This window comes from Hemitrygon akajei, chromosome 7 (assembly GCF_048418815.1).
Source record: "Hemitrygon akajei chromosome 7, sHemAka1.3, whole genome shotgun sequence".
Lineage (NCBI taxonomy): Eukaryota > Metazoa > Chordata > Chondrichthyes > Myliobatiformes > Dasyatidae > Hemitrygon > Hemitrygon akajei.
This window is the reverse complement of record NC_133130.1, coordinates 166,529,975-166,555,731: the sequence shown is the minus strand read 5'-3', so window position 1 is coordinate 166,555,731 and position 25,757 is coordinate 166,529,975. Positions and strand designations below refer to the sequence as shown.

General features: G+C 41.3%; 1 protein-coding gene across 13 annotated transcripts in view; it reads right to left on the bottom strand.

Moving 5' to 3' along the window:
• Positions 1–25,757, bottom strand: part of cdk5rap2 (CDK5 regulatory subunit associated protein 2) — a 162,226-nt gene that overhangs the window by 102,791 nt on the left and 33,678 nt on the right. For 5 of the 13 annotated variants that reach the window (XM_073052504.1, XM_073052505.1, XM_073052500.1 and 2 more), the window contains exon 1: positions 5,664–6,786. In XM_073052504.1, coding sequence (XP_072908605.1) covers positions 5,664–6,704 — 1,041 coding nt within the window. In that variant the 5' untranslated portion in view covers positions 6,705–6,786. Of the gene's footprint in view, positions 1–5,663; positions 6,787–12,597; positions 12,652–20,334; positions 20,492–21,685; positions 21,853–22,423; positions 22,548–25,757 lie in introns of those variants that run through there. The other 8 variants (XM_073052497.1, XM_073052498.1, XM_073052501.1 and 5 more) reach the window with 3 other exon arrangements.

Sequence of the window (25,757 nt, the reverse complement as noted above, 5' to 3'; positions counted from 1 at the left end):
TAATTGATTATCAAAGTATATAAGTCACCATATACCAACTTCAAATTAATTTTCCTGTCGGTATACACTGTAAATAAACACAGTATAATCAATAAAAACCTCAAAGACAACCAAAGTGCAATCATAAATACAAAGAAAAAACAAATTAATAATAATAATAATAAGCAGTAGTAATAAATATTGAGAACACGAGTTGTAGAGTCCTTAAAAGTGAGCCCATAGGTTGTAGAATCAGTTCAGAGTTGAAGTGAGAAGAAGTTCAGAATCAGATTTATTATCACCGGCATGTGTCGGGATATTTGTTAACAGCAGCAGCAGTTCAATGCATTACATAATATAGAACAAAAAATAAGTAAGTAAATCAATTGCAATATAGGTATATTGAATAGATTAAAGATAGTGCAAAAACAGAATATATATTTTAAAAAGTGAGGTAGTGTTCAGGGGTTCAATTTCCATTTAGGAGTAGGAGGCAGAGAGGAAGAAGCTGTTCCTTCAGGCTCCTCTACCTTCTACCTGATGGTAACAGTGAGAAAAGGACATGCCCTGGGTGCTGGAGGTTCCTAATAATGGATGCTGCCTTCCTGAGACACCACTCCTTGAAGATGTCCTGGGTACTTCGTAGGCTCATAATCAAGATGAAATCCTCTGCAGCTTCTTTCAGTCCTGTGCAGTCCCCACCCATACCAGACTGTGATGCAGCCTGTCAGAATGCCCTCTATGGTACATCAATAGAAGTTTTTTATCAATAGAAGTGCATTTGTTGACATAACAAATCTCTTCAAACTCCTAATTAAGTACAGTCGCTGACTTGTCTTCTTTATTACTGCACCAATCTGTTGGGACCAGGTGTGCTTGAAACTGCTCACTCTCTCCACCTCTAATCCCTCTGTCAGGATTGGTATGTGTTTCTCCGCATTACCCTTCCTGAAGTCCACAATCAGCTTTATCGTCTTACTGACGTAGAGTGCCAGGTTGTTGCTGCAACACCACTCCACTAGTTGGCATATCTCACTCCTGTATGCCCTCTCCTCACCACCTGAGGTTCTACCAACAATGGTTATCATCAGCAAATTTATAGATGGTATTTGAGCTATGCCTAGCCACACAGTCATGGGTACAGAAAGAGTGGAGCAGTGGGCTAAGCACACACCTCTGAAGTGCAGTGTTGATCATCAGTGAAAAGATGCCATCACCAATCCGCACAGATTGTTAGCAAGTTGAGGATCCAACTGCAGATGGAGGTACAAAGGCAGAGGTTCTGTAGCTTCTCAATCAAGATTTTGGGAATGATGGTATTAAATGCTGAGCTATAGGCAATGAACAGCATCCTGACGTAGGTGCTTGTGCTGTCCAGTTGATCTAAAGCCGTGTAAAGAGCCATTGAGATTGTATCTGCCATCTGCTATCCCATTGCAGCGATAGGCAAATTGCAATGGGTTCAGGTCCTTGCTGAGGTAGGAGTTCAGTCTAGTTATGGCCAACTTCTCAAAGCATTTCATCACTGGAGATGTGAGTGCTACAAGGCGGATAGTCATTAAGGCATCTCACATTATTCTTCTTAGGTATGGGTATAATTGCTGCCTTTCTGAAGCAAGTGGAACTTCCGCATGTAGCGGTGAAGTTGAAAATGTCCTTGAATACTGCCGCCAGTTGATTGGCACAGGTTTTCAGAGCCTTACCACACTGGTTCAAGAACCTAATGGTTGAGGGGTAATAACTGTTCCTGAACCTGGTGGTGCCAGTCCTGAGGCTCCTGTACCTCCTGTCCAATGCAGCAGTGAGAAAAGAGCATGAACTGAAAGGTGGGGTCCTTAATGATGGATGCTGCTTTCCTGTATCAGCCATCTTTGCAGATGCTCAATGGTGAGAAAAGCATTAGGTATATAGTATTTATTACTCCACAATACATTCACCCGAATGGCCTGAGATGCTAGAAGACCGAGGAAGTAGCATGGTAGAGCGGCAAGCTATACACATTCATTATCCCTTAGCAGCATGTACATACAAAGCCAAGAGACAACAACCTTTTTAGGGGCTGCTTACAAGTTAAACTCAAAAATATTGACTAATTACAAGTTCAGTTTGGATAAACTTGGGTTGGTCTCCCTAGAGTAGAGGTAATGGGGAGACCCAAGAGGTTTATAAAATTATGAGAAGCATAGCTAGGGAGACAGTTGGAATCTTGCCGGAACTGCAAGTTAGCTGATGAAGGGTCTCGATCTGAAACACGACTGTTGACTTATTTCCATAGATGCTGCCTGGCCTGCTGTGTTCACCAGCATTGTGTGTGAGGCTGTTCAAGACATTTCTTTCCATCATACCTTGTCTTGTGGTTTCTCTGTGAGGTTCCTTGGAACAATCTGTGCAAGATGCTCATAATTATAGTCATTATGTGAACACTGTTTGAGGAGCCTTTTATGACAGATTTGTCTCAGTTTGTGTATAACTAATAAACCATTAATCAAGATTCACATGTACACTGAAACAGTGAAATGCGTTTTGTGTTAACCAACACACCTGAGGGCGTGCTGAGGGCAGCCCACAACATAGCACATATGTCGTCACACATTCCAATGTCAACATGTCAACAATGCTTGGCAGAAAAACACAGAACACCAGCAACAAAACAACAACAGGAAAGCAAGCCCTGTTCCCCTCTCCCACCCACCCAGTCCTTTAACACCAGGAAAGCCCTCCAGCACACTGAGATTCTGGCCTGATTCATGCAAAACAAAAGTTAAAAGGAAACTATCAAGAGGGAGTAAAACTAATCCATAATGGAAGTCGAAGTGAAATGGAGGTGGAGATGCAGTCACGAGAGGAGAGGGGAGAAATATTGGGGAGGGGAGGGTTGTCATCTCTTTGCAAGGATAAACAGTCATATAAAAAAAACAGACAGATAAAAATGAAGAGCAACACATAAAATGCTCAAGGAACTCAAAGTCAGTCAGCATCTATGGAGATGAATAAATGGTCAACGTTTCAGGCTGAAATCCTGCTCCAGGATTGGAAAGGAAGAGGGAAGATGCCAGAATAAGAGTATGAGAGCACAAGTATGCATGCGTGTGTAGGAAAGGAGAGCAAGATAGAAAGTGATAGGTGAAACCAGGTAGGTGGGGGAGAGAGGGAGGGGGGAAGGATGAAGTAAGAAGCTGAGTGATAGGTGGAAAAGGCAAAGGGCTGGAGAAGGAGGAATCTGATAGGAGAGGAGAGTGGCCCACAAGACCATAAGCCAAAGGAACAGGATTAGGCCATTTGACCCATCAAGTCTGCTCCACCATTCAATCATGGCTGATCCATTTGTTCGCTCCTCAGCCCCACACCACGGCCTTCTCCCCATAATCTTTGATGCTGGGTCAAATCAAGAACCTATCAAGCTCTGTCTTAAATACACCTAAAGACCTGGCCTCCACAGCTGCCCATGGTAATAATTCCACAAATTAACAAACCTCTGGCTAAAGAAATTTCTCCACTTCTGTTTTAATTGGACACCTCTCTATCCTGAGGCTGTGCCCTCTTGTCCTAGACTTCCCCAACATGGGAAACATCCTTTCCATGTCTACTCTGTCTAGGCCTTTCAACATTCAAAAGCCTTCAATGAGATTCCCCTCCCCCACAATCCTTCTAAATTCCAGCACATACAGACCCAGAGACATCAAATGTTCCTCGTATGACAACCCTTTCATTGGCGAAAGGAAAGGAAGACGGGAACCAGAGGAGGTGATAGACAGTGACAAAAAATGATCAGAAGATAGAGAAATTGATATTCGTTCCACCAAGTTGGAATGAAAATGTAAACAAGAAATGAGGCAGCAGAGGCATGTGGTCAATAGGCTTCAAAGAACATGCAAAAACAATGACACTGCAAATTGGTGGATGATGCAATCAGAAACAGATACAGCCCATTGTTCCTCAAGCAGGAAAACTGAGGGTCAAGCTAAGAAACAGAACCCAAAAGGGTGACAACAGAATAGCTAATGATCATGTCAACTGACATGGTAAATCAGGAAATGGTCTGGAAATACTTAAATAACATTGCTGAGGTGGACATCTATGTTTTGTCCATTTACCTCCACAACTCAATGACACACTGTAGGTTAACTGATGACTGTAAAATACCCCTCTGTAGGTTAATAGCAAAAAGAATCAAAGGAAGTTGGTGTCTGAAGATACAGCCTTAACACTTTAGAAACAGGTTCTTCCCCATTGCCAGATTTCTAAATGGACAATGAACCCATTTTTCACTATTTCACTATTTTTGCTCCTCTTTGTACTACTTATTTAAATATTTTATCATAATTTATAGTTTATTGCATATTACAATGTACCACTGCTGCAAAACTACGCACTGCATGATATTCCAGTGATATTAAACCCAATTCTGATCCTAAATACATGAAAGAACAAGTTACAGGACTACAAGGAAAAATGAAGAGACACTGATTGAATAATATTTTATGTTCCCATTTGAAGGATATTTGCCCGCCTAGTTTATAATTGCTCATTCAGCACCCACAAGCCTCCATAAAATTTCCCTGTAAACTATACTCCCATGTACCCACCAGCCACACACTTGCATCATTTGCAGTGGCCAATTAACCTACCAGCTCCACCATGAACAGTTGCAAGCCCAACTGTGAAGAAAGGAGGGTTGGAAATATATCCCATCATGGACGAACCCGAGCCCGGCTAAAAAAGAAAGCGGGTTGGGCATGATCTCTGCTATGGATAGTCCCAAGCCTGGCTGTCAAAGGAGAAGGGTTGTGCATGGGGTTTGCAATCCAATCCCAAAAAAGCACACAGCTACCAAAAAACCCAGGAGCTCCATAGACCTCATCCTTGGGAGAGGAAGGATCTTCACCAGGAAGAATAGATGGGCTGCACCTGGACGTGAAAGATTGGACAGGATAGAGGACTGTGGGAAGCTGCTGTCGGCAGCCTATGCCCCAGAAGGTTTGATGGCCTTTAGAAGAATTAACCCACGAACCTGCACGTTTTTCTGACATGGGAAGAAAATGAAGCATCCGAGGGAAACCTAGGTGCAACAGGGAGAGCATGCAAACTCCACACAGATAGCACCAGAAGTGAGGATGACAGAGGACCTTACTAGTTCCATTATGGGAACCAACGTGAACCTAGGGTCACCACGGTAACGTAGCAGTTAGCACGATACTATTACAGCTCAAAGCGTTCTGGAGTTTGGACTTCAATTCCTGTACGGTCTGTAAGGAGTTTGTACGCCCTTCCCATGACTACATGGCTTTCCTCCCACCAGTACAAAGATGTACTGGTTAGTAGGTTAAATAGCTTATTACAAACTATCCTGTAATTAGGCTAGGGGCTAAATCAGTATGTTGTTGGGCGGCGATTCAAAGGGCCAGAAATGCCTGTTCTGCGCTGTATCTCCAACTAAAAATAAATAACTAAAAACCTAATGAGCTGAGTAGCTCACTTCTGTGTCACTGAGTAACTGCTCGACCAGGTGTAATTAGTTTTGCTACAATAAGTGTATGGGACATTGGAAAAAAATGTTGAATTTCCCCATGGGGATGAATAAAGTATCTATCTATCTATCTAGCTCCTATTTCTTAGTTCACATTTGAGTTACAAACAATTTTGTTAATTTTAGTTCAAATGCACACAATACTCAGTTTATCTACCTCAGATTTGAAAGGAGAGTCATGTTCCAGCTCATTCCACAGTTCCTGGTCAGATGTTGTACTGTCAGGGTTAAAGCCTCCTTGAACATCTGTTGCAACGTTGTATCTCTGTGTCGGTGTCCATGTGGAAAGTGGCACAAGCCTAGGTATCCTGCTCTTGGGGAAAAATGTCACTGGTTTGTACTGAACATGCTTAATTTTCCAAATTGCATTTGCAATCGACTGCCACATTGAGGGGGAATTTTCAGTCGATGTGGAGTTCAGCTGAAAATTTTCTGATTCTCTGATGTTCCAATCAAGCTTGGTGGGATTTAATACCGGCGTGCTCTCAGTTTCCAGATTGCTGGTACAAAGACGACCAGACAGCTTCCCCACAGAGGCCGGGCTTCTCGGCACCAAATCAAAGCACAAACTCTGTGAATGGCTTTGTGAACCCTCATTTCCTCTCAAGTTTCCATGCATGGCCCGTACAGGAGTAGAACACACCAAGTCACAGAATACGTTAGCTATTCTAACGGTCTCGGAACAGAGGCACCATCTCTTCTTGTGCCCTTCAGTAAAGGATCGCCAGCAGTTTGAGCAGCCCAGGATTTTCTTGCTACTCTTCTTTGGTATCCAAAATTCAGACAAAATGGATTCATCTTCGAGGAGCAGGCCATACTGTACAGAGAGCTGATCAGAACTTTCAAGAGAAAGGCCTGCTTCTGTATGACAGGAACTTTTAAAAATTTCACTGTGCCTAGAGTACAAGTGCACAATACATTGAATTAATTGGTCTTTTTCTGCTGCTAACATCTGTAGCCTCTCACTGGAAACAGTTTTAACACGAGCAATAACAATATCATATTTGATCACCCTCTCCAACATGAAGGCACATTTACTACACACGAACTCTGCTTGGCCGTCACGTCTAATGTTACAACCCAACACATAAGACAGAACAATTTGTAATCTTCTCTTGGTACAGGTGTTGAAAATCCAGCGACGCTGGTTTCCTTGCAGTTTGCTGCAACACACTCGACAAAGGCCTTTCATTCTCATTCAGCTCCAACCTTCTTCCAAAAAAAACCTGCTCAGCACCAGACGAATCACTGAAGTACCCGACCAATGGCCTAAAGCTCCTCAGTCACATTCACCTCCCCCCCCACCCGATTCCTTGTCCTCATGAATTTCAAAGGTAAAGCTGCGCCAGAGTTGCTATGGTGATTTCTAAGGGATGAGGCAGCACTAATTTCTCCACAAGCTTTACAAATACAAACGACTGTCCGTCAATCCTTAAAACGTCACCTCTTTTACCGATTACCGTTCTGAGAAATAGTCCCTCATTTCAATAATAATACAGACATGAAAAGACAAAGATTCCAGAAGCACGATGGCCGTTGTGACTGCTGTTCTTTCACTTCTCATTTAATCTTGCCAAATTTTCTCTATCGACTGTAGAGACACTACATATATACCACAAGAACTCCAATCAGCTCACGCTCTTTTACACGATCACCAGAATGGCCCATTTCCTGAAGTACTGCTATGATCCATCACAGATTACAGATCAAATTCATTCCAGCCTTCCTGTAGACAACTCTGCTCTCTCTTCACTCAGTGCACCATGACAAAATATTTCAGGAAGTACATGGGGCAGCAGCAACTTCAAATTTTTTTGCTAGGGGAACTTTGAAAATGATGTCTTCTGTGAAACTAGGCCTCCTTCCTATTTCACACGTCAAGTGCTTGTGCACTTAATTTCAAGAAACTATCAATTTCCTGTTCGTAACCGCTTCAGCAAGCACCTCCTAATTCACGTGACAGTCAAGGCTACGTAGAATATTTCAAAAAGTTTGCAAAATCAATTTAAATAAAACAAGCTAAAATACAGGGAGACACTCATGTAGCAACTGGTAATTTTCAGCAGAATCCAAACAACTATTAATATACAACTTCAAATGCCCCTGAATCCAGGTGACTGCCATTTATTGTTCAGAAATGTCAGCTTTCCAGTCTACACTAAATTGGTTTGCGAACTCTCTCTCTGTAGTCTTCAAGAGTTCAACATTAGAGGCAGCAGTATGAGATAAAGCTCACAGCCTGCCAGATTGTGAACTTTAACTCCAGCCATTTCATCACAGATATTAAACCAACTGTCTTTGCACAGAGGCATTAGACGAGCAGACCCATGCCTTTACAAGAGCCCTCCTCCAATACTAGCTCCACTGGAAGTCACCCACACAAGCAGCTTTCAGTGCACCATGAGCAAACCATTTTGGAAAAATCTTTCAGAACAATAATGCACAAAGCCTTGTATTTTAGAAACATCTTTCAGTACTCCGTGACTTATATTTGCTTGGTACAGTCTTGCATTAAACAGCACAAGTACACAGACACTAAACAAATGTGGTCAAACTGACCCCCTAAGTTGCAGGTAGGTAGCCTAGGTTTTCATTGGATAACCATAACCTAAAGTAATTCGGTACTAATCTTATACAAGAAAAAAGTGATCCAAAGCAGATGCATAAATCAGTAATGCTTTGGTTATATATTTTTAAGGCATTTAAGTTAATCACCTGACATAGCATTTGAGATACATTTTCACTTTCCAAATCTACAAATGTGGATTTTGAAACCAAAAATATATAACTCAAATGCTATGTCAGGTGATTAACATAAAAGACTTAAAAATATATATACCCAAAGGCCTAGACAAAATGTTTGTGTCCTAGTACCAAAAGGTTGAATGTTTTCAGTTTTGGAAACCAGAGTTGCATAGCACATGGGATGGATGAGAACAATTGTTAATTGGCTGGTGGGGTTTACACCCAGCTCATCTAGAACCAGCTTTATCATCACCAACATACTGTGGGTCAGCGACGATACAGAGAGTGTTCATGGGTTCATTGACATCCAGAAATCTGATGGCAGAGGGGAAGAAGCTGTTCCTGAAAAGTTGGGTGTATCTCCAGACTCCTGTACCTCCACTCTGATGGCAGCAATAAGAACAGGCCATGACCAGATGGTGGAGGTCCTTAACAATAGATACTGCCTTTGAAGATACATGCCCCCCCCTCCTTACAAAGGTAGAGTGTTCCTACGAAACCTTTCTTAAGCCGAAATGGCGTAAAGTGAAGAACCATTAATTTATATGGGAAAATTTTTCGCAAAAGCGAAAATCCTCTTTGTAATGTGAAAACGGGAACACCCGTATCCTCGAAGCAAGGGAGTCTAGTGCCCATGATGGAGCTGGGTGAGTTTGCAACTTTCTGCAGCTTTTTCTGATCCTGTACAGTGGCCCCCTCCATCCCAGATGGTGATGCAACTGGTTAGAATGCTCTCCACGATACATTAATACATTGTGTTTTTTAAAAACAGTCCAATAGTTTTGTGACTATTACCATAATGACTTTTGATTTGTGAACCATGAACACCAACATCTTCAAACTCTCACCAAGTAAACTACCCTGCTTTTTTACTTTTTCTCCCCACATTTTTTATTACCGGGTATATTCCATAACCTCTTCCATTGACTTAGAATATAGCAGAGGAACACTCTTTAGCCCACCATCTTTGCCAATCATGATGCTAATTTATGCTGTGCATCTGCCTGCATGTGGTCTATATAGTTCCCAATTTCCTGCTAATTCCTCGGCACTCTAGGTCTGTCTAAATACATCTCAAGACATTGCTATTACGTTCGTGTACCAGGCAACCACCACTCACTACACAAATCGCTAACTCCCCTGCCTTAGAGCTGTGCCCTTTATTATTTGACATTTCCACCCATTTAATTTAAATCTCCTTTGTCCCAATAACTTGGCCAGTTAGTTTTTTTTATTGCTAACTTCTTTGAGCTTTTTGTTCAGTCGAGACCACCATTCTTATCATTTGCCACTTTTCTGTAGACAGTATATTTGCATACGGTAAATATCCGTGATACTCTCTCAGGGCTCATTCTCTTGATTTCTCAGTGAGCTTCAAGTAACCCACTTTCCTTTTCCCATCAGTGTCTTCGCTCTCCTTTGCTAATATTTTTCCTATCCTCAATTTATTTATCATTTGGCAACTTCATAAAACCTCCCCTATAGATCCTGTTTCAACTCTATCGATGCCATCTGGTTTTGCTGGGTTTTTAAACATTCCAGGCAATCTAATCCTACTTTTGATTTTCAAAGTCATGACACACCCTCTACCTCCTTTATCCCGCCCCTTACCACGACTCTTTCAAAACAAATATCCTGGATTATTTAACTCACATCTTTTGTCAATTTGTTAAAATAATCAGATATTGGCCATCTGTTACATGAATTCGACTTGCAGTCTGTGCCAGGGTGACACAATGGCTCAGCTAGTAGAGCTGCTGTATTAGATTACCAGATACCTGGGTTCAATAGGGAGCTCCAGTGCTATCTGTGTGAAGTTTACATGTTCTCCCTATGATGATGTGTTTCCTCCTATATTGCAAAGATGTGCTGGTTAATAGAGTAATTAACCAACATACATTTCTCCTAGAGTGTAGGCAAGTGGCAAAATCTGAGTGGAATTAATGAGAATATATAGAGAATTTTTTTTAAAAATAGTATAAAATGGGTGGTTGAAGGTCAGTATGGACTTGAAGAGCCTGTTCCTATACTGCACAATTCATTGAATACACTTAGATTTTGTAACAAGAAGTTCTAATTTTGTTCTTTTACCATGTTCTGACTGAAAAACATTTGTGTATGCTGTCTGTTCTTGATGCACTCACTAAAGCTATGGTTACCATTTTGCTACCTGCACCAAATGTCTTGTCCACAAACCCCTCTCCTGCCACAGACATTATACTCACTGGCTCCTGAATGCTGTGCCAGAACATGCTGTACTGTAGCATATTGCCAGGTCCCACAAGTTCCAGCTGGCTAACTTCAATTACCCAGTTGCAACCAATTACCCAATTAACAGAGGCCCACTTATTGAGAATCACTGAAGCAATAAAAGTTGATTCCAGCACTTTGTGCGTGCACTCTTCTATGCAACAAAATATCCCATTACTCCTTCGCAGTGCTCACATCTGTTAATAATCCAGCTTGGTGAGCGATGGCCTCAGGCACTAAACAAACAACATTGAATAAAAGCAAGCGTTCTAATTCGTCTGGTACAAGACAATGTCAAGCCTAACTGCAATTGACTCAGATCCAGTGACTGAACACAGCAACTTAATATCAAGAGGACCAAATGCAAAATAGAGTAGATGCTAAAAAAGAGAAAATTCTGGAAATGCTTGGATAGAGTTTACTCATCACTGACCTAGGGATAAATTGACCATTACTCAGCAATGGATTGGCCCAAATAATTGATAGACTGATTAGCTTTGTCACATAGTTAGCGCCAACGACCAACACAGTCTGAGGATGTGTCGGGAGCAGCCTGCCCTGCACATGGACAGTTTGTCCCACTCCCTTTACGGAGCAGGCTATGTAGCATCCATACCAGGACTGCCAGACTCAAAAAGTTACTTTCCTCAAGCAGCAAGACTTATCAACACCTCCACCTACTGACCCACCCCTCCACACCAACCAGCACTACTTTATCATTTCCTGTCAGTCACCTTAATAGCATACAATTTATATTAGCTATCTTATGCATTCATATTAAATATTTTTATTGTTGTGTTCCTTATTTTACTGTAGTTTTCTTGTGCTGCATTGGATCCAGAATAACAATTTTTCATTCTCCTTTGCATTTGCATACTGGAAATTAATCTTGAATCTTGAAGAAGCGCTGCCATGATTCAGGCACCAGTATAGCATACCCCAGCCAGTACGGCTTTGAAACGTAGGAGGAAACCAGAGTACCCGGAGAAAATACACATGGCTATGAAATGTCTAAACTCTTTTCAGGCAGTGATGGGAATTGAACCCTAATCTTACAGCTGCCTGCTGTAAAACGTTATGCTGGGCACTACACTACCAATGCCACCCTGACCTAAGGTGCTGCAGGAGGACTGAGGAAGTGGCAAGATAGAGTCATAAGTAGTACAGATTCGTTATCCCATCACAGCATGCACACAGACATACGACATCAACCTTTTAATGCACAGGGGCCGTTTGGATAATATTAGGTTGATTTCCCTTGAGCATTGGAGGCTGAGGTGTTTTCTAAAATTGAGAGGCAAAGATAGGCAGACATTCAGAATCCTTTTCCTAGGTTACAAATGTCAAACATCAGAGGGCATATTTTAACGTTAGAGGAAGGAAGTGTAAAGGTGACATGGGGGGGGGGGGGCAAGGGATTATTAAAAAAAATAGGAGGTAGGTAGGAGAGATTTTTCTTCTAATTTTATTTGCAGTTTGTGTCTTTTGCACATTGGTTGTTTGTCCATCCTGTTAGATGTGGTCTTTCATTGATTCTATTGTGTTTTTTTGTATTTACTGTGATTACCAGAAGGAAAATAATTGTATATGGTGACATAAATATACTTTGATAATAAATTTATTTTTAATCTATCAGTGGGCAGTTTGGTGGAGTCTATAAGAGGTTTTCTGATAGAGACACAAATATGAAGGGAATGGAGGGATATGGATGACACCCAGGAGGACACTCTTATACTGGCATCAAGATCAGCACACGTTGTGCGCCAAATGGCCTGTCCAGTGCTGTACTGTCCTATGCTGCACGATTTCTCTCCACTGATGCTTTATGACCTCTGAGTTAAATGTCAAATCCCATATCAGACAATAGCACTTCACCAGATTTACACTTGAAGGGAAAAAAGACAGATTTTAAGCAGGATCTCAGAAATAAATCTCTTCTTTCGAAGAAATAAATATCATCAGTTGAAGACAAAAGAATTTAATCATAAAACCTGCCAAATTTACAGGAAAGCATCAATAACCTGCACGATCTCCACTTCAAATATAATTAAAAATGGATTTTTTGCATCAATTATAATGCAGGAAAGGAAAATTACCTGCATTTCCTTCTCAAAGCGATTTCTCTCATTTCCAAGTTCACGTCGGAGGGCCTGTTTGAGAAAGGAAGTTGAAGGTATTAAAAGCAATAAAATGATCTATAACATTTCAGTTACAACTTTTATGTACCTTTATTACATTTAACTAGTGCTCCAAATAAAAGGCAGTTATTTGCCAGAATATTGCCACTATTCATAACAGGAGTCTTACTAACTTACTGATTGATTATTTCTGAAGTTTATAAGCATTTATTCACACAACTCCCTTTATTTGCAGGACAGATTATATACCTATATTGAAAGAAAGTAAAAGACTGGAATCCAATAAAAGTTACTTCCAAATCATAAAAATGTTCATTCCTTTTAAATCAGTACTTTCTTCTATGAAAGAAAAGAAAGGAAATTCTTAAAAATGCTCCACATCACAGAACAATTAGCAACTCATATAATGCTTCATCAGCAACTAGGAGCAAAATACAAATTGGAGTTTAGCCAACTTAAGAGCATTGCATTCAGTTCTGGTCACCTCATTATAGGAAGGATGTGGAAGCTTTAGAGGGTGCAGAATACACCAGAATGCTGTTGAGATTAGACAACATGTTTTATTATGAGGATAGGTTAAGCGAGCAAAGGGAGGATGAGAGGTAACTTGTTAGAGATGTATATGATAAGAAGCATAGATGAGCAGCCAAATATCCCCCCCCCCCCCCCCCCATGGTGGAAATAGCTAAAATGAGAGGGCATAATTTTAATGTATTTGGAGGAAAGTATGGGGGGAGGGGGAAGAAGAGAATATCAGTTTTTAAAAAAATATATATAGCATGGCAGGTGCATGGAACCTGGTGCTGGGGTAATGGTAGAGTAAGATAAATTAGGGGGCATTTAAGAAAAGCCGATGCATGACAGAAAAAGGAGGGTAATATGGGAGGGAAGGGCTAGGTCGATCTTAGAGTAGTTTAAAAAGTTGGCACATTGTGGGCTGAAAGTCCAGTACTGTACTCTTTGAATGTAGAATATGGAACCTAAAACCAAAGTTCCCCAAATGCAGTGTCAAGAGTGTTCAGACTTTATTGAATAAGGAACTTCAGCGAGGTTACGATAATGGTGAGGAGACTAAATAAATATTCAAAAACAGACATAGTACAAATTCTGTATGTTGCAGATGATGAAGGCCATTGGGAACCTACAGCTCAAGTAACTTCCAGATACTGCACTGTGTCTGAGTGGGGGGGGGGGGGGGGTGTGAGGGTGGGAGGGAAGAGAAAGTTTCTGAATACTTCCTTTCAGAAGATAGTTATCGGTCTTTCATTGACAACCACAGACTTCACAAGTCAATTTGGAAATCTGGACAGAAAAATTATAATGAACACAAGACATATCCAGGGAACCAAATGTCAGAGGCTCATACATTTGTCCACAGGTACAAAGTATACGCAGATTATGATAAACTGATCACAGTGCTGTGATAAAGGTGGCCCAATTCCAGTTAGGAGAGGGAAAAGGAATGCAACGGTAATGGAGAACAATATAGTTAGAGTGGTGGTTATTGTTCTCTGCAATCCTGAGCCACTTTACCTGCCTGATGCTAGAGTTAAGGACATCTCCTTGGAACTAGAGCAAGAGGAGAAACGTCCAATTGTCATGGTTAATGTAGGAACCAACAACATACAGACTTGGGTGGTGGTTCTGCCAGAGGAATACAAGCAGCAATGGCCCAAATTAAACAAAACAATGCCTCTCTGAATACTGAGCAAGTTACGTGTAATTGGCAAGGAGGGATGATATCAGGGGAAATTCAGAAATTTAAATAGAAATTGGCAAAGCAATGATGCAGGGATATTAAAATGGTTAAATCCTATCGGAGTCTGTCAGGAAGGCCGCAAGGTCTGTTCCTATACTGTACTGGTTTATTGAGGTCAGAAAGACAATACAAAGATGAATATACAACTCCAACTCTCAATTAAAGTTATGCAGAGCATGGTGACAAAGGAAATTATAAAGGTAAATGTAACAAGGATAATGAAATAATCATGACAAACTTTAATCTATGTAAACCATCTAACACTACTCAGAATTCATGCACAAGGGATGTTTTAACTTATCAGTGTGCAAGGAACCATTGAATGAAGAAACAATTTTAGATCTAGTATTACATAATGAGAAAAGATTAATTGGTGATCTGGTAGAACTTTTAGTTTTCAGAAACCGGTGTACAATTCTGGTCACTATACAAGGGCGTGGCAGCATTAGCTAGAATACAGGAAAGGTTCAAGTGGATATTGTCTAGAATGAAAGGCTTCAGTTACAAAGATTACATAGGCTGTACTCACTGGAGATTAGTCACTTGAGCGGTGACCTTACAGTTTAGAAAAGTATAAATGACATTGATAGAGTAAATAGTTAATGTTTTATTCACCCCCCTCCCCCAGGGTAGGAGAATCTCAAACTAGAGGGAATAGGTTTAAAATCACAGAAGAGAAATTTAAAGATCCAAGGGGAAAGCTATGGAACAATCTGCAAAGTATGTTAATGAGATATTTGTGCCTCTTGTAGGAACTTCTGTTGGATGGCTCTTCACTATAGTGAGATTAATACACTTCTCATATACAGAAACTCCTCAGGTGCAATTACTCAAGTCACCCATGATGTTCCCCTACAGAATTGTGTATTGGCAGGTCTTCAGTATCACCATGGGACATAATCTAGCATGTTAAAGTAGGTTCCTTTAATGGAGAATGCCTGTGAGTAACTTTACCAAGGGGAGGCTGGTGCACGGGTAGACATCAGACAGTCCTTGACAGACTGGAATTAGGGTCTAGTGGCATGCAGGACAACTGGGGACCCTTCACTGTAACATCATCTTCTGCCAACTCTACTGTTGGGGTCTTCCTCCGGCATGCCCATAAAAAGGAATGAAATTCCTGTACGGCTTTTCAAGGACTTTCTTCCATTATATCGAACACTTTTCCATGGACAGAAAGCTTCCAGCAGGAGCAAGACTCCAGCAGCTTCCAAGAAACATCTTACAAGTTTATATGCCAGCCCACTGGGAACTGTTACCTTAATAGATTCTGCAAATGCTGGAAATCCAGAGCAACACACACAAAATGCTGGAGGACATTTCATGCTGAGACACTGTTGAGGTTTCTCAGCCCGAAACATCAACTGTTTAATCATTTCCATAGATGGTACCTGACCTGCCGAGTTTCTCCAGCATTTTGTGCAGGGAGCTGTTATCTTGTGGTTTTCATTTTAATCATCAATAACTAACAACTGTGCAGGGTTTTGCCCGGATGATATGAGCTGGTTTCAAAAATCTACTGGCTTGTGTTGACAGGCACAGAAGCAAATTTAAGTTTCTGGCAAGGCTCCCAGTTTCTAAATGAGCAATGTCAAGTCTGCTCATTTTACACTGCTAACTAAAAAATTCCGGCAGATCTGTATTAGATATCAGCAATGTAATTCATCTCCTGAACTAAAAAAAACCTAAGAATTGTCCAGAAGGAATACATTTCCAGGAAAGCCAAGTAACCTCGAAGAAATGAGTTTATCAGGCAAGTCTCTCATCCAGCTAAGTACAGCAACAGTCTCCACACCAAAATATAGACCATAAAACATAAAGCAGATTTAGGTCATTTGGCCCATCAAGTCTGCTCCACCATTCCATCATGATCAACTTACTTTCCCTCTCAACTCCATTCTCCTCCCTTCTTCCCGTTATCTTTGATGCCCCAACTAGTGCAGCCAAGCACCTTTGACGCCCCAAACTAGTCAAGAACCTGTCAACCTTTGCTTTAAATAGTCTCAACGATTTGGCCTTCACAGCCGTTTGTGGCAAGGGATTCCACAGATTCACCACCTTCTAGCTAAAGAAAATCCACTCTACTTTTGTTCAAAATAGACTTCTGAATTCTCCAAGATGTAGAGTTCATTAAGGAATCTACAAAGGATGCAATAATTTTGCATTCTGCATTGCCAACCCTTTAACTTTAATATTCTAGTCCGAGAGGGTGTTTAATGGCTCTGGCCTGTATTCGCTAGAGTTTAAAAGAATGAGGGGAGGAGGGAATCTCATTGAAACCTATCATAGAACATTACAGCACAGAAACAGGCCTTCTGGCCCTTCTTGGCTGTGCCGAACCATTTTTCTGCCTAGTCCCACTGACCTGCACCTGGACCATATCCCTCCATACACTTCTCCTCCATGTACCTGTCCAAGTTTTTCTTAAATGTTAAAAGTGAGCCTGCATTTACCACTTCATCTGGCAGCTCATTCCACACTCACACCACTCTGTGTGAAGAATCCCCCCACCCAATGTTCACTTTAAACTTTTCCCCCTTCACCCTTAACCCATGTCCTCTAGTTTTTTTCCTCCCCTAGCCTCAGTGGAAAAAGCCTGCTTGCATTCACTCTATCTATACCCATCATAATTTTATATACCACTATCAAATCTCTCCTCATTCTTCTACACTCCAGGGAATAAAGTCCTAAACTATTCAACCTCTCTCTGTAACTCAGTTTCTCATCCCGGCAACATCCCTGTAAACCTTTTCTGCATTCTTTCAACCTTATTACAGGAAGGATATTAATTTGGTGACCAAAACTGCACACAATACTCCAAATTCGACCTCAGCAATGCTTTATACAACCTCACCATAACATTCCAACTCTTATACTCAATACTTTGATTTATAAAGGCCAATGTACCAAAAGCTCTCTTTACGACCCAATCTACCTGTGACGCCACTTTTAGGGAATTTTGTATCTGTATTCCCAGATCCCTCTGTTCTACTGCACTTCTCAATGTCCTACCATTTACCTTCTATGTTCTACATTGGTTTGTCCTTCCAAAGTGCAATATCTCACACTTGTCTGCATTAAACTCCACCTGCCATTTTTCAGCCCATTTTTCCAGCTGGTCCAAATCTCTCTGTAAGCTTTGAAAACCTTCCTCACTGTCCACTATACCTCCAATCTTTGTATCATCAGCAAATTTGCTGATCCAATTTACCACATTATCATCCAGATCATTGATATAGATGACAAATAACAATGGACCCAGCACTGATCCCTGTGGCACACCACTAGTCACAGGCCTCCACTCAGAGAAGCAATCCTCCACTACTACTCTGTGACATCTCCTATTGAGCCAATGAATGCTCCAATTTACTACCTCACCATGTATACCTAGCGAGTGAACCTTCCTAACTAACCTCCCATGTGGGACCTTGTCAAAGGCCTTACTGAAGTCCATGTAGACAACATCCACTGCCTTCCCTTCAACCACTTTCCTGGTAACCTCCTCGAAAAACTCTAATAGATTTGTCAAACATGATCTACCATGCACAAAGCTGTGTTGACTCTCCCTAATAAGTCCCTGTCTATCTAAATACTTGTAGATCCAATTTCTTAGTACTCCTTCCAATAATTTACCTACTTCATAATTTACCTACTCCTTCATAATAATTTACCGACATCAAACTTACTGGCCTATAATTTCCCTGATTACTTTTAGAGCCTTTTTTTTTTTAAAACAACGGAACAACATGAGCTATCCTCCAATCTTCCAGCACCTCACCTGTAGATATTGACATTTTAAATATATCTGCCGGGGGCCCCTGCAATTTCAACACTAGTCTCCTTCAAGGTCCGAGGGAATACCCTGTCAGGTCCTGGGGATTTATCTACTCTGATTTGCCTCAAGATAGCACCTCCTCCTCTTCAATCTGTATAGGTTCCATGACCTCATTACTTGTTTGCCTTATTTCCATTGACTCCAAGCCAGTTTCCTTAGTAAATACAGACGCCAAAAAACCATTTAAGATCTCCCCTATTTCTTTTGGTTCCATACATAGCCGATCACCCTGATCTTCAAGAGGACCAATTTTATCCTTTACTATCCTTTTGCTCTTAATATACCTGTAGAAGTTCTTTGGATTATCCTTCACCTTGACTGCCAAAGTTACCTTATGTCTTCTTTTAGCCTTCCTGATTTCTTTCTTAAGTATATTTTTGCACTTTTTATACTCCTTAAGTACCTTATTTGCTCCGTTTCCTATGCATGTCATACATCTCTCTCTTCTTCTTTATCAGAGTTCCAATATCCCTAGAGAATCAAGGTTTCTTATTCGTATCCACTTTGCCTTTAATCCGAACAGAAATGTACAAACTCTGCACTCTCAAAAGTTCTCCTTGAAAGGCCTCCCACTTACCAACAACATCCTTGCCAGAGAACAACGTGTCCCAATCCACACTTTTAGATCCTTTCTCATTTCTTCAAATTTGGCTTTTTTCCAGTTTAGAACCTCAACCCAAGGACCAGATCTATCTTTATCCATGATCTAGTTGAAACTAATGGTGTTATGATCACTGGAACCAAAGTGTTCCCCTACACACACTTCCATCACCTGTCCTAACTCGTTTCCTAATAGGAGATCTAATATTGCATCCTCTCTAGTCGGTACCTCTATATATTGATTTAGAAAACTTTCCTTAACACATTTTACAAACTCTATCCCATCTAGACCTTTAACAGTATTGGAGTCCCAATCAATATATGGAAAATTAAAATCTCCCTACTATCACAACTTTGTTTCCTGCAGTTGTCTGCTATCTTGCTGCAGGTTTGCTCCTCCAATTCTCACTGACTGTTGGGTGGTCTATAATACAACCACATTAATGGGGTCATACCTTTCCTGTTTCTCAGCTCCACCCATATGGCCTCAGTAGACAAGCGCTCTAATCTGTCCTGCCGAAGCACTGCTGTAACATTTTCCCTGACTAGCAATGCCACCCCCCCACCCTTCATTCCTCTGCCTCTATCACATCTGAAACATCTGAACCCTGGAACATTAAGCTGCCAGTCTTGCCCCTCCTGTAGCCAAGTTTCACTAATGGCTATGATGTCATAATTCCACATGTCAATCACACCCTCAGCTCGTCAGCCTTCCCCACAATACTCCTCGCACTGAAATACACACACCTCAGAAGATTATTACCACCACACATAACCCTTCTATTTGTGACTTTGCATGAACCTTTAACATCATTTAGATTCACTCCTGCTCCACTATCTACTCTGGCACTCTGGTTCCCATCCCCCTGCAAATCTAGTTTAAACACCCCCCCCCCATAGCACTAATAAACCTCCCTGCAAGGATATTAGTCTATCAAATATTAAAAGGCCTAGATAGAGTGAATCTGCAGAGAATATTTCCTATAGTAGGGAAAGTCTAGGACCAGAGCGCAGCCTCAGAATAGAGGGACATACATTTAGAACAGAGATGAGGATGAATTCCTTTAGCAAAAGTGTGGTGAATCTGTGGAATTCATTGCCAGAATGTTGTAGAGGCCAAGACATTGGGTAGGTTTTAGGTTCTAGTGTAGTAAAGACAGCTAAGATTATGGGAGAAGGCAGGAAAATGTGGTTGAGGAGGATGATACATCAGCCATGATGAAATGGCAGATGAGACTCAATGGGCCAAGTAGCCCAATTCTGCTCCCATATTCATTGTTTTAATATGGACCAATTAGAGTAGAAATTATTGCAGAAAAATAATTTGAAAAATCAATGCTGAGCCTGGAAACGAAGTCCTGATCGAGACTGCCCAAGTTGAAGGGGGGAAAAACATGTAACAGACAAACTGTCACACACTTCTCATATCATAGCGACATAGAACACAAAAGCAATGTGTGCTGCTACAGGACACAGCAAGAATAAACCAAGAGGTACTTACTTCAGCTTCACCAGTTCTCTTCAGAAGAGTTTCAGTAAGCTCCTGAATTTTATTGGAAGGATCCATGTTACTGTCCTGCTTTTGCATCTTTTCACTTTGAAGCCGATCAATGAGAGCATCTTTGCTTTTTATGGTCTCACTCAGCTGCTCAATTAACCTAACAAAACATTAAACACACAAAAACTGTTCCAGACGGCAAAGACATTATGGCTACATCCACACTAGACCGGATAATTTTGAAAATGCCGGTTTCGCGTAAAAACGATAGGCGTCGACACTATGCGCTTTTGAAAATATTTCTATCCACATTGAAACGGAGATTTCGGCGAAAACAAGCGACATGTTTGGTGTCAAATCTTGCCGTAAAAGTGCGTGTTTGTGCAGTTACAGACTAGAAAAACTGAAAACAACGGACAGCTGTTGGCTCTCACGCAGAACTTCAAACTAAAAAAAAAACAAATACTGGAGTGTACGGAGGCAACTGACAGGGAATTCACGGACAGTATGACCTGGCTGACAACGAACACTGAAAAACTGACCAACTCTGTTGCATTAATAAAGCACCTTGTTAAATGTATAAAACATGTCTGCATCAGTGTTATCTTGTATTTCCATACAATGTTACATTAGGCTGTTACACATCTATTGTCAGAGAAGTACTTGCATAAATAGGTAAACCACCTTCATACGAGCAAGGACAGAAAACAAGGCAAAGTGATTATACTTATTTATTCAGTAAGTTATGGGTCAAAGTATTTGGTGAGTACATTTCTAACTCTTCTGGCTTCAGTCTCGTTGCCATCTGTTCTGAATTGTTAAGTTGTGTTCAAGAAAACAATGACATAGCGTGCTGCCGTCTGATAGCGTTTTCAGAAGTCTTCGGTTACCCCGTCCACACTGATCTGCCCGAGCAGTGTTTTCAAAAATACCCACCCTGAAAAGCATTTCTGAAATGCTCCTGTTAAGGGGGACGAAAACGCCGTTTTAGTGTGGACGGAGGGTAAAAACGAAGAGAAAAAGCTTCAGTTACAGATTTATCCGGCATAGTGTGGATGTAGCCTAAGAAAACAGCTAGACTCTCTAAATATTAGTCCAAAAGGTCAGGTTTCTTACACTGAGAGCTATGCTTTGAATGGAACAATCACCAACAGCTCATTTAAACCCCCTCAATACCTAATTATTCCCTGATGTCTAGGCTCTTATTGCAAAGCAGCAAAGAGTTTATTTTTACTGTAAATTCGGACTCCGAATTTTCCCCCCAGTACAACTAGCAAAGTATTTGTCAAACAATGCAAGACAGAATGGAAAGGAATGCACTTTTAAGTAGATAAACAAAATACTAAGCACTGACTGTTCATTGCCCATGAGGTTCCTGCATTGTTCAGGGGATGTCGGCAATTCCATACGATCCTGCTTCTTAATTGCCTGAATCTGCTTCTCCAGGTTTATACTCCGAATCTTCTCCTGCTCAGCAATTGCGGCCATCTTTTCCAATTCAGCATGAGCTGTTTTGACATCCTTGTTTTAGAACGATGGAAGAGGAAGAGTTTTTATTTTGCTCTCAATAACAGCCTGGCTCCCAATCCCCACACCCATCCCAGAAAAAATGCATTTGCGTATTTGGGTGGCATAGTAGCATAACAATTAGCACATGATACTACAGTGTCACAATAGGGGTTCAATTCTCACCGCAGTCTGTAAGGTGACTGGACGTTCTCCAATGACAGCATGGGTTTATCCAGTTTCCTCCCAAGGACAAACATGAGAAAATCTGCAGATACCAGAAATCCAAAGCAACACAGACAAAAAGCTAGAGGAACTCAGCAGATCAGGCAGCATCTATGGAAAAGAGTAAACAGCTGAGGTTTCAAGCAGAGTCCCTTCATCAGGACTCTCTTTCATAGATGCTGCCTGACCTGCTGAGTTCCTCCAGCTTTTTGTGTGTGTTGCTTCTTCCCAAAGACGTTCGGGTAGGAGGGTTAATTGGTCACATGTGCATAACTGTCAGTGTGCGCTCATTGGGTCAGAAGTTATGTTATTGTGCTGCATCCCTAAATAAAATAAAAATTAAATACAAAATATAACATGCCTCCTCCAAGAGATGGATCTTGTCACCCAGAAGCTGCTTTACTTGAAGGACCTCCTTCTGAGCTGCATCTTTCACACGCTGGATTTCTGCATCACTGTTACCAGCCAAGCTCTCTAGAGCGTTCCTATTCAAGAAATTTTAAACAGTAAAATAAGGACTCCAATTATTTTTGTTAAACTTTTTGAGCAATTATCATATCATAGGTCACAACATGCAGAACTAAATGTCAACTGAATTCCTCTTCCAAGTGTCCCAAACTTAGTTTACTAGGATCTAGCCCAATGAATCATCTTCAGAGTCCTTTTGTCAATATGGTATCCATTTACCCACCCCCCACACCGCTCAGCTGCATTACCTGCATAAATTCTTTGTACCTGTGAAAGGGTGACTGCTTACAGCCACTCCGCATCACAGCCTCATGCATGTCTCGCACTGGAGACCACCTTTTCCAGAAACAGGGATGTGATGCTGAAGCTTTATAAGGCACTGGTGAGGCCTCACCTTGAGTTTTGTGAGTGGTTTTGGGCTCATCATCAAAAAGATGTGCTGGCATTGGGAGAGGGTTCAGAGGAGGCTCAAAAGGATAATTCCAGGAATGAAAGGGATATAATATGAGGAACATTTGATAGCTCTGGGTCTGTACTTGCCTGAATTTAGAATGAGGAGAGCAGATCTCATTGAAACTTTTTGAATGTTGAAAGCCCTAACAGCAGATGTGGAAAGGATGTTTCCCATGTTGGAGGAGTTTAGGACAAAAGGGTGCAGCCTCAGGATAGAAGGGTGTCCATTTAAAACAGATGCAGAGAAATTCTTTTAGCCATAGGTTAGTGTATTTGTGGAATTTACTACCACAGGCTGTTGTGGATGTCAGGTTGTTGCGTGTATTTAAGGCAGAGCTTGACAGGTTCTTGATGTGACATGGCATCAAACGTTACAGGGAGATGGCTGGAGAATGGGTCTGAGGAGGGGAGAAAAGGATCAGCTACAATTAAATGGTGGAGCACACTCAAAAGGCCAAATGGCCTAATTCTGCTATGACTTATGGTCTTATTCCCAGATGGTATGTTGCCTCCTGCATGCAAGGGTCTGGTACATCTCAGATCAAGTCCTCAGCATTCTTCAGTGGGAGGGTGAATAGCTAGAGGTTGTAGTCCACATCTGTACCAATGACATGGGTAGGACAAGTGGCGAGGTTCTGCAAAGATGTTCAGGGAGTTAGGTACTAAGTTAAAAGGCAGGACCTCCAGGGTTGTGATCTCAGGATTGCTACCCATGCCACGTGCTAGTGAGCTTAGAACTAGGAAGATTATACAGTTTAATACACTGCAAAGGAGTTGATGTAGGAGGGAGGGTAAAAGATTTTCCAATCATTGGGCTCTCTTCCAGGAAAAGTGGGACCTGTACAGAAGGAAATGTTTGCACATGGACTGGATGGGTCTAACATCCAGCAGGAAGGTTTATTAATGCTGCACAGTGGGGTTTAAACTAGAGTTGCAGGAGGATGAGAAACCAGAGTGCTAGAACAGTACATGGAGAGGTTGTGGAGACAGATGTTGGTAAGACCTCAGACAAAGTCAGGAATCAAAAAGTTGAGCATGGTGTGACTGGTGTCCTGAGCTACGTATATCTGAATGCAGGTAGTATCGTAGGATAGGCAGCTGCGCTCAGGGGATGGATCAACACCTGGAATTATGACATTGTAGCTATTAGTGAGACTTGGTTGCAGGAGGGGCAAGACTGGCAGCTCAATATTCCAGGGTTCCATTGTTTTAGATGTGACAGAGTGGGAGGGATTAAAGGAGGAGGGGTGGCATTACTAGTCAGGGAAAATCTCATAGCAATGATCCATCAGGGCAGACTAGAGAACTCTACTAATTATGTGTTATGGGTGGAACTGAGAAATAAGGAATTACCACATTTATGGGGTTATATTACAGACCAAGGGAGTTAGAGGAACAAATTTGTAAAGAGATCACAGACTGTTGCAAGAAACACATAGTTGTTACAATTGGTGATTTTAAACTTTCCACATATTGACTGGGAATCCCACACTGTAAAAGGATTAGATGAGACAGTTTATCAGATGTGTTCAGAAAAGTTTCCTTCATCAGTACATAGAAGTTCCAGTGAGAGAGTGAGTGATACTGGATCTGCTATTAGAGAATGAGACAGGTCAGATGACAGCAATTTGTGTAGGGGAACACTTTGCATCTAGTAACCACAATGCCGTTAGTTTCAAAGTAAACATACAAAAAGATAGGTATGGCCTGTGGATTGAGACTCTAAATTGGAGAAAGGCTAATTTTGATGGTATCAGAAATGGTCTGGCAAGTGTGGACAGGGTAAGGCTGTTTACTGGCAAAGGTGTACCCGGAAAGCGGGAGGCCTTCGGAAATGAAATTTTGAGCGCACAAATCTTGTATGTGCCTGTCAGAATAAAAGGCAAGGATAAAAGTGTAAGGAACCTTGATTTTCAAGAGATAGAGGCCCTGGTTAAGAGAGGGTAAAAAAGGAGGTGCATAGCAAGTATAGGCAAGTAGGAACAAATGAGATGCTTATGGAGTACAAGAAATGCAAGAGAACACTTAAGAAAGAAATCAGAAAAGCTAAAAGAAGACATGAAATTGCTCTGGTAAACAAGGTGAAGAAGAATCCCAGGGTTTTTACGGATATGTTAAGAGAAAAAGGATTTCTAGGGACAAAACTGGTCCTCTGGAAGACCAGAATGATAACCACGTGTGGAGCCAAATCAGATGGGGAAGATCTTAAATGTATTCCCTGCAAGTCTGTATTTACTTGAGAGACAGATACTAAGTCTATAGAAGCAAGGCAAAGTGATATTAATTTCATGGACCCTGTACGGAATACCTAGGTGTTTGCTACCCTGAGGCAAATCAGGGTGGTCAAATCCCCAAAGCCTGACAAGGTGTTCCCTCAGACACTACAGGAGTTAAGTGCAGAAACTGCAGGGGGTCCTAGCAGAGATACTTAAAATTTCCTTAGTGAAAGGTGAGGTACCAGAGGATTGGAGGATAGTCAATTTTTTCCTGCTGTTTATAAAAGGCTCTAAAAAGAAACCAGGAAATTAAAGACCCGTGAGTCTGACATCAGCTGAGGGAAAGTTATTGGGAGGGATTCTAAAGGGCAGGGTATACAAGAGTTTGAATAGACATGGACTGATTAAGGATAGTCAACATGGCTTTGTGCATCGTAGGTCATATCTAACCAATCTCAGAGTTTTACAAGGTAGTTACCAGGAAAGTGGGTGAAGGCAAGGTAGTGGATGTTGTCTACATGGACTTCATTAAGACATTTGGCAAGGGCCCACATGGGA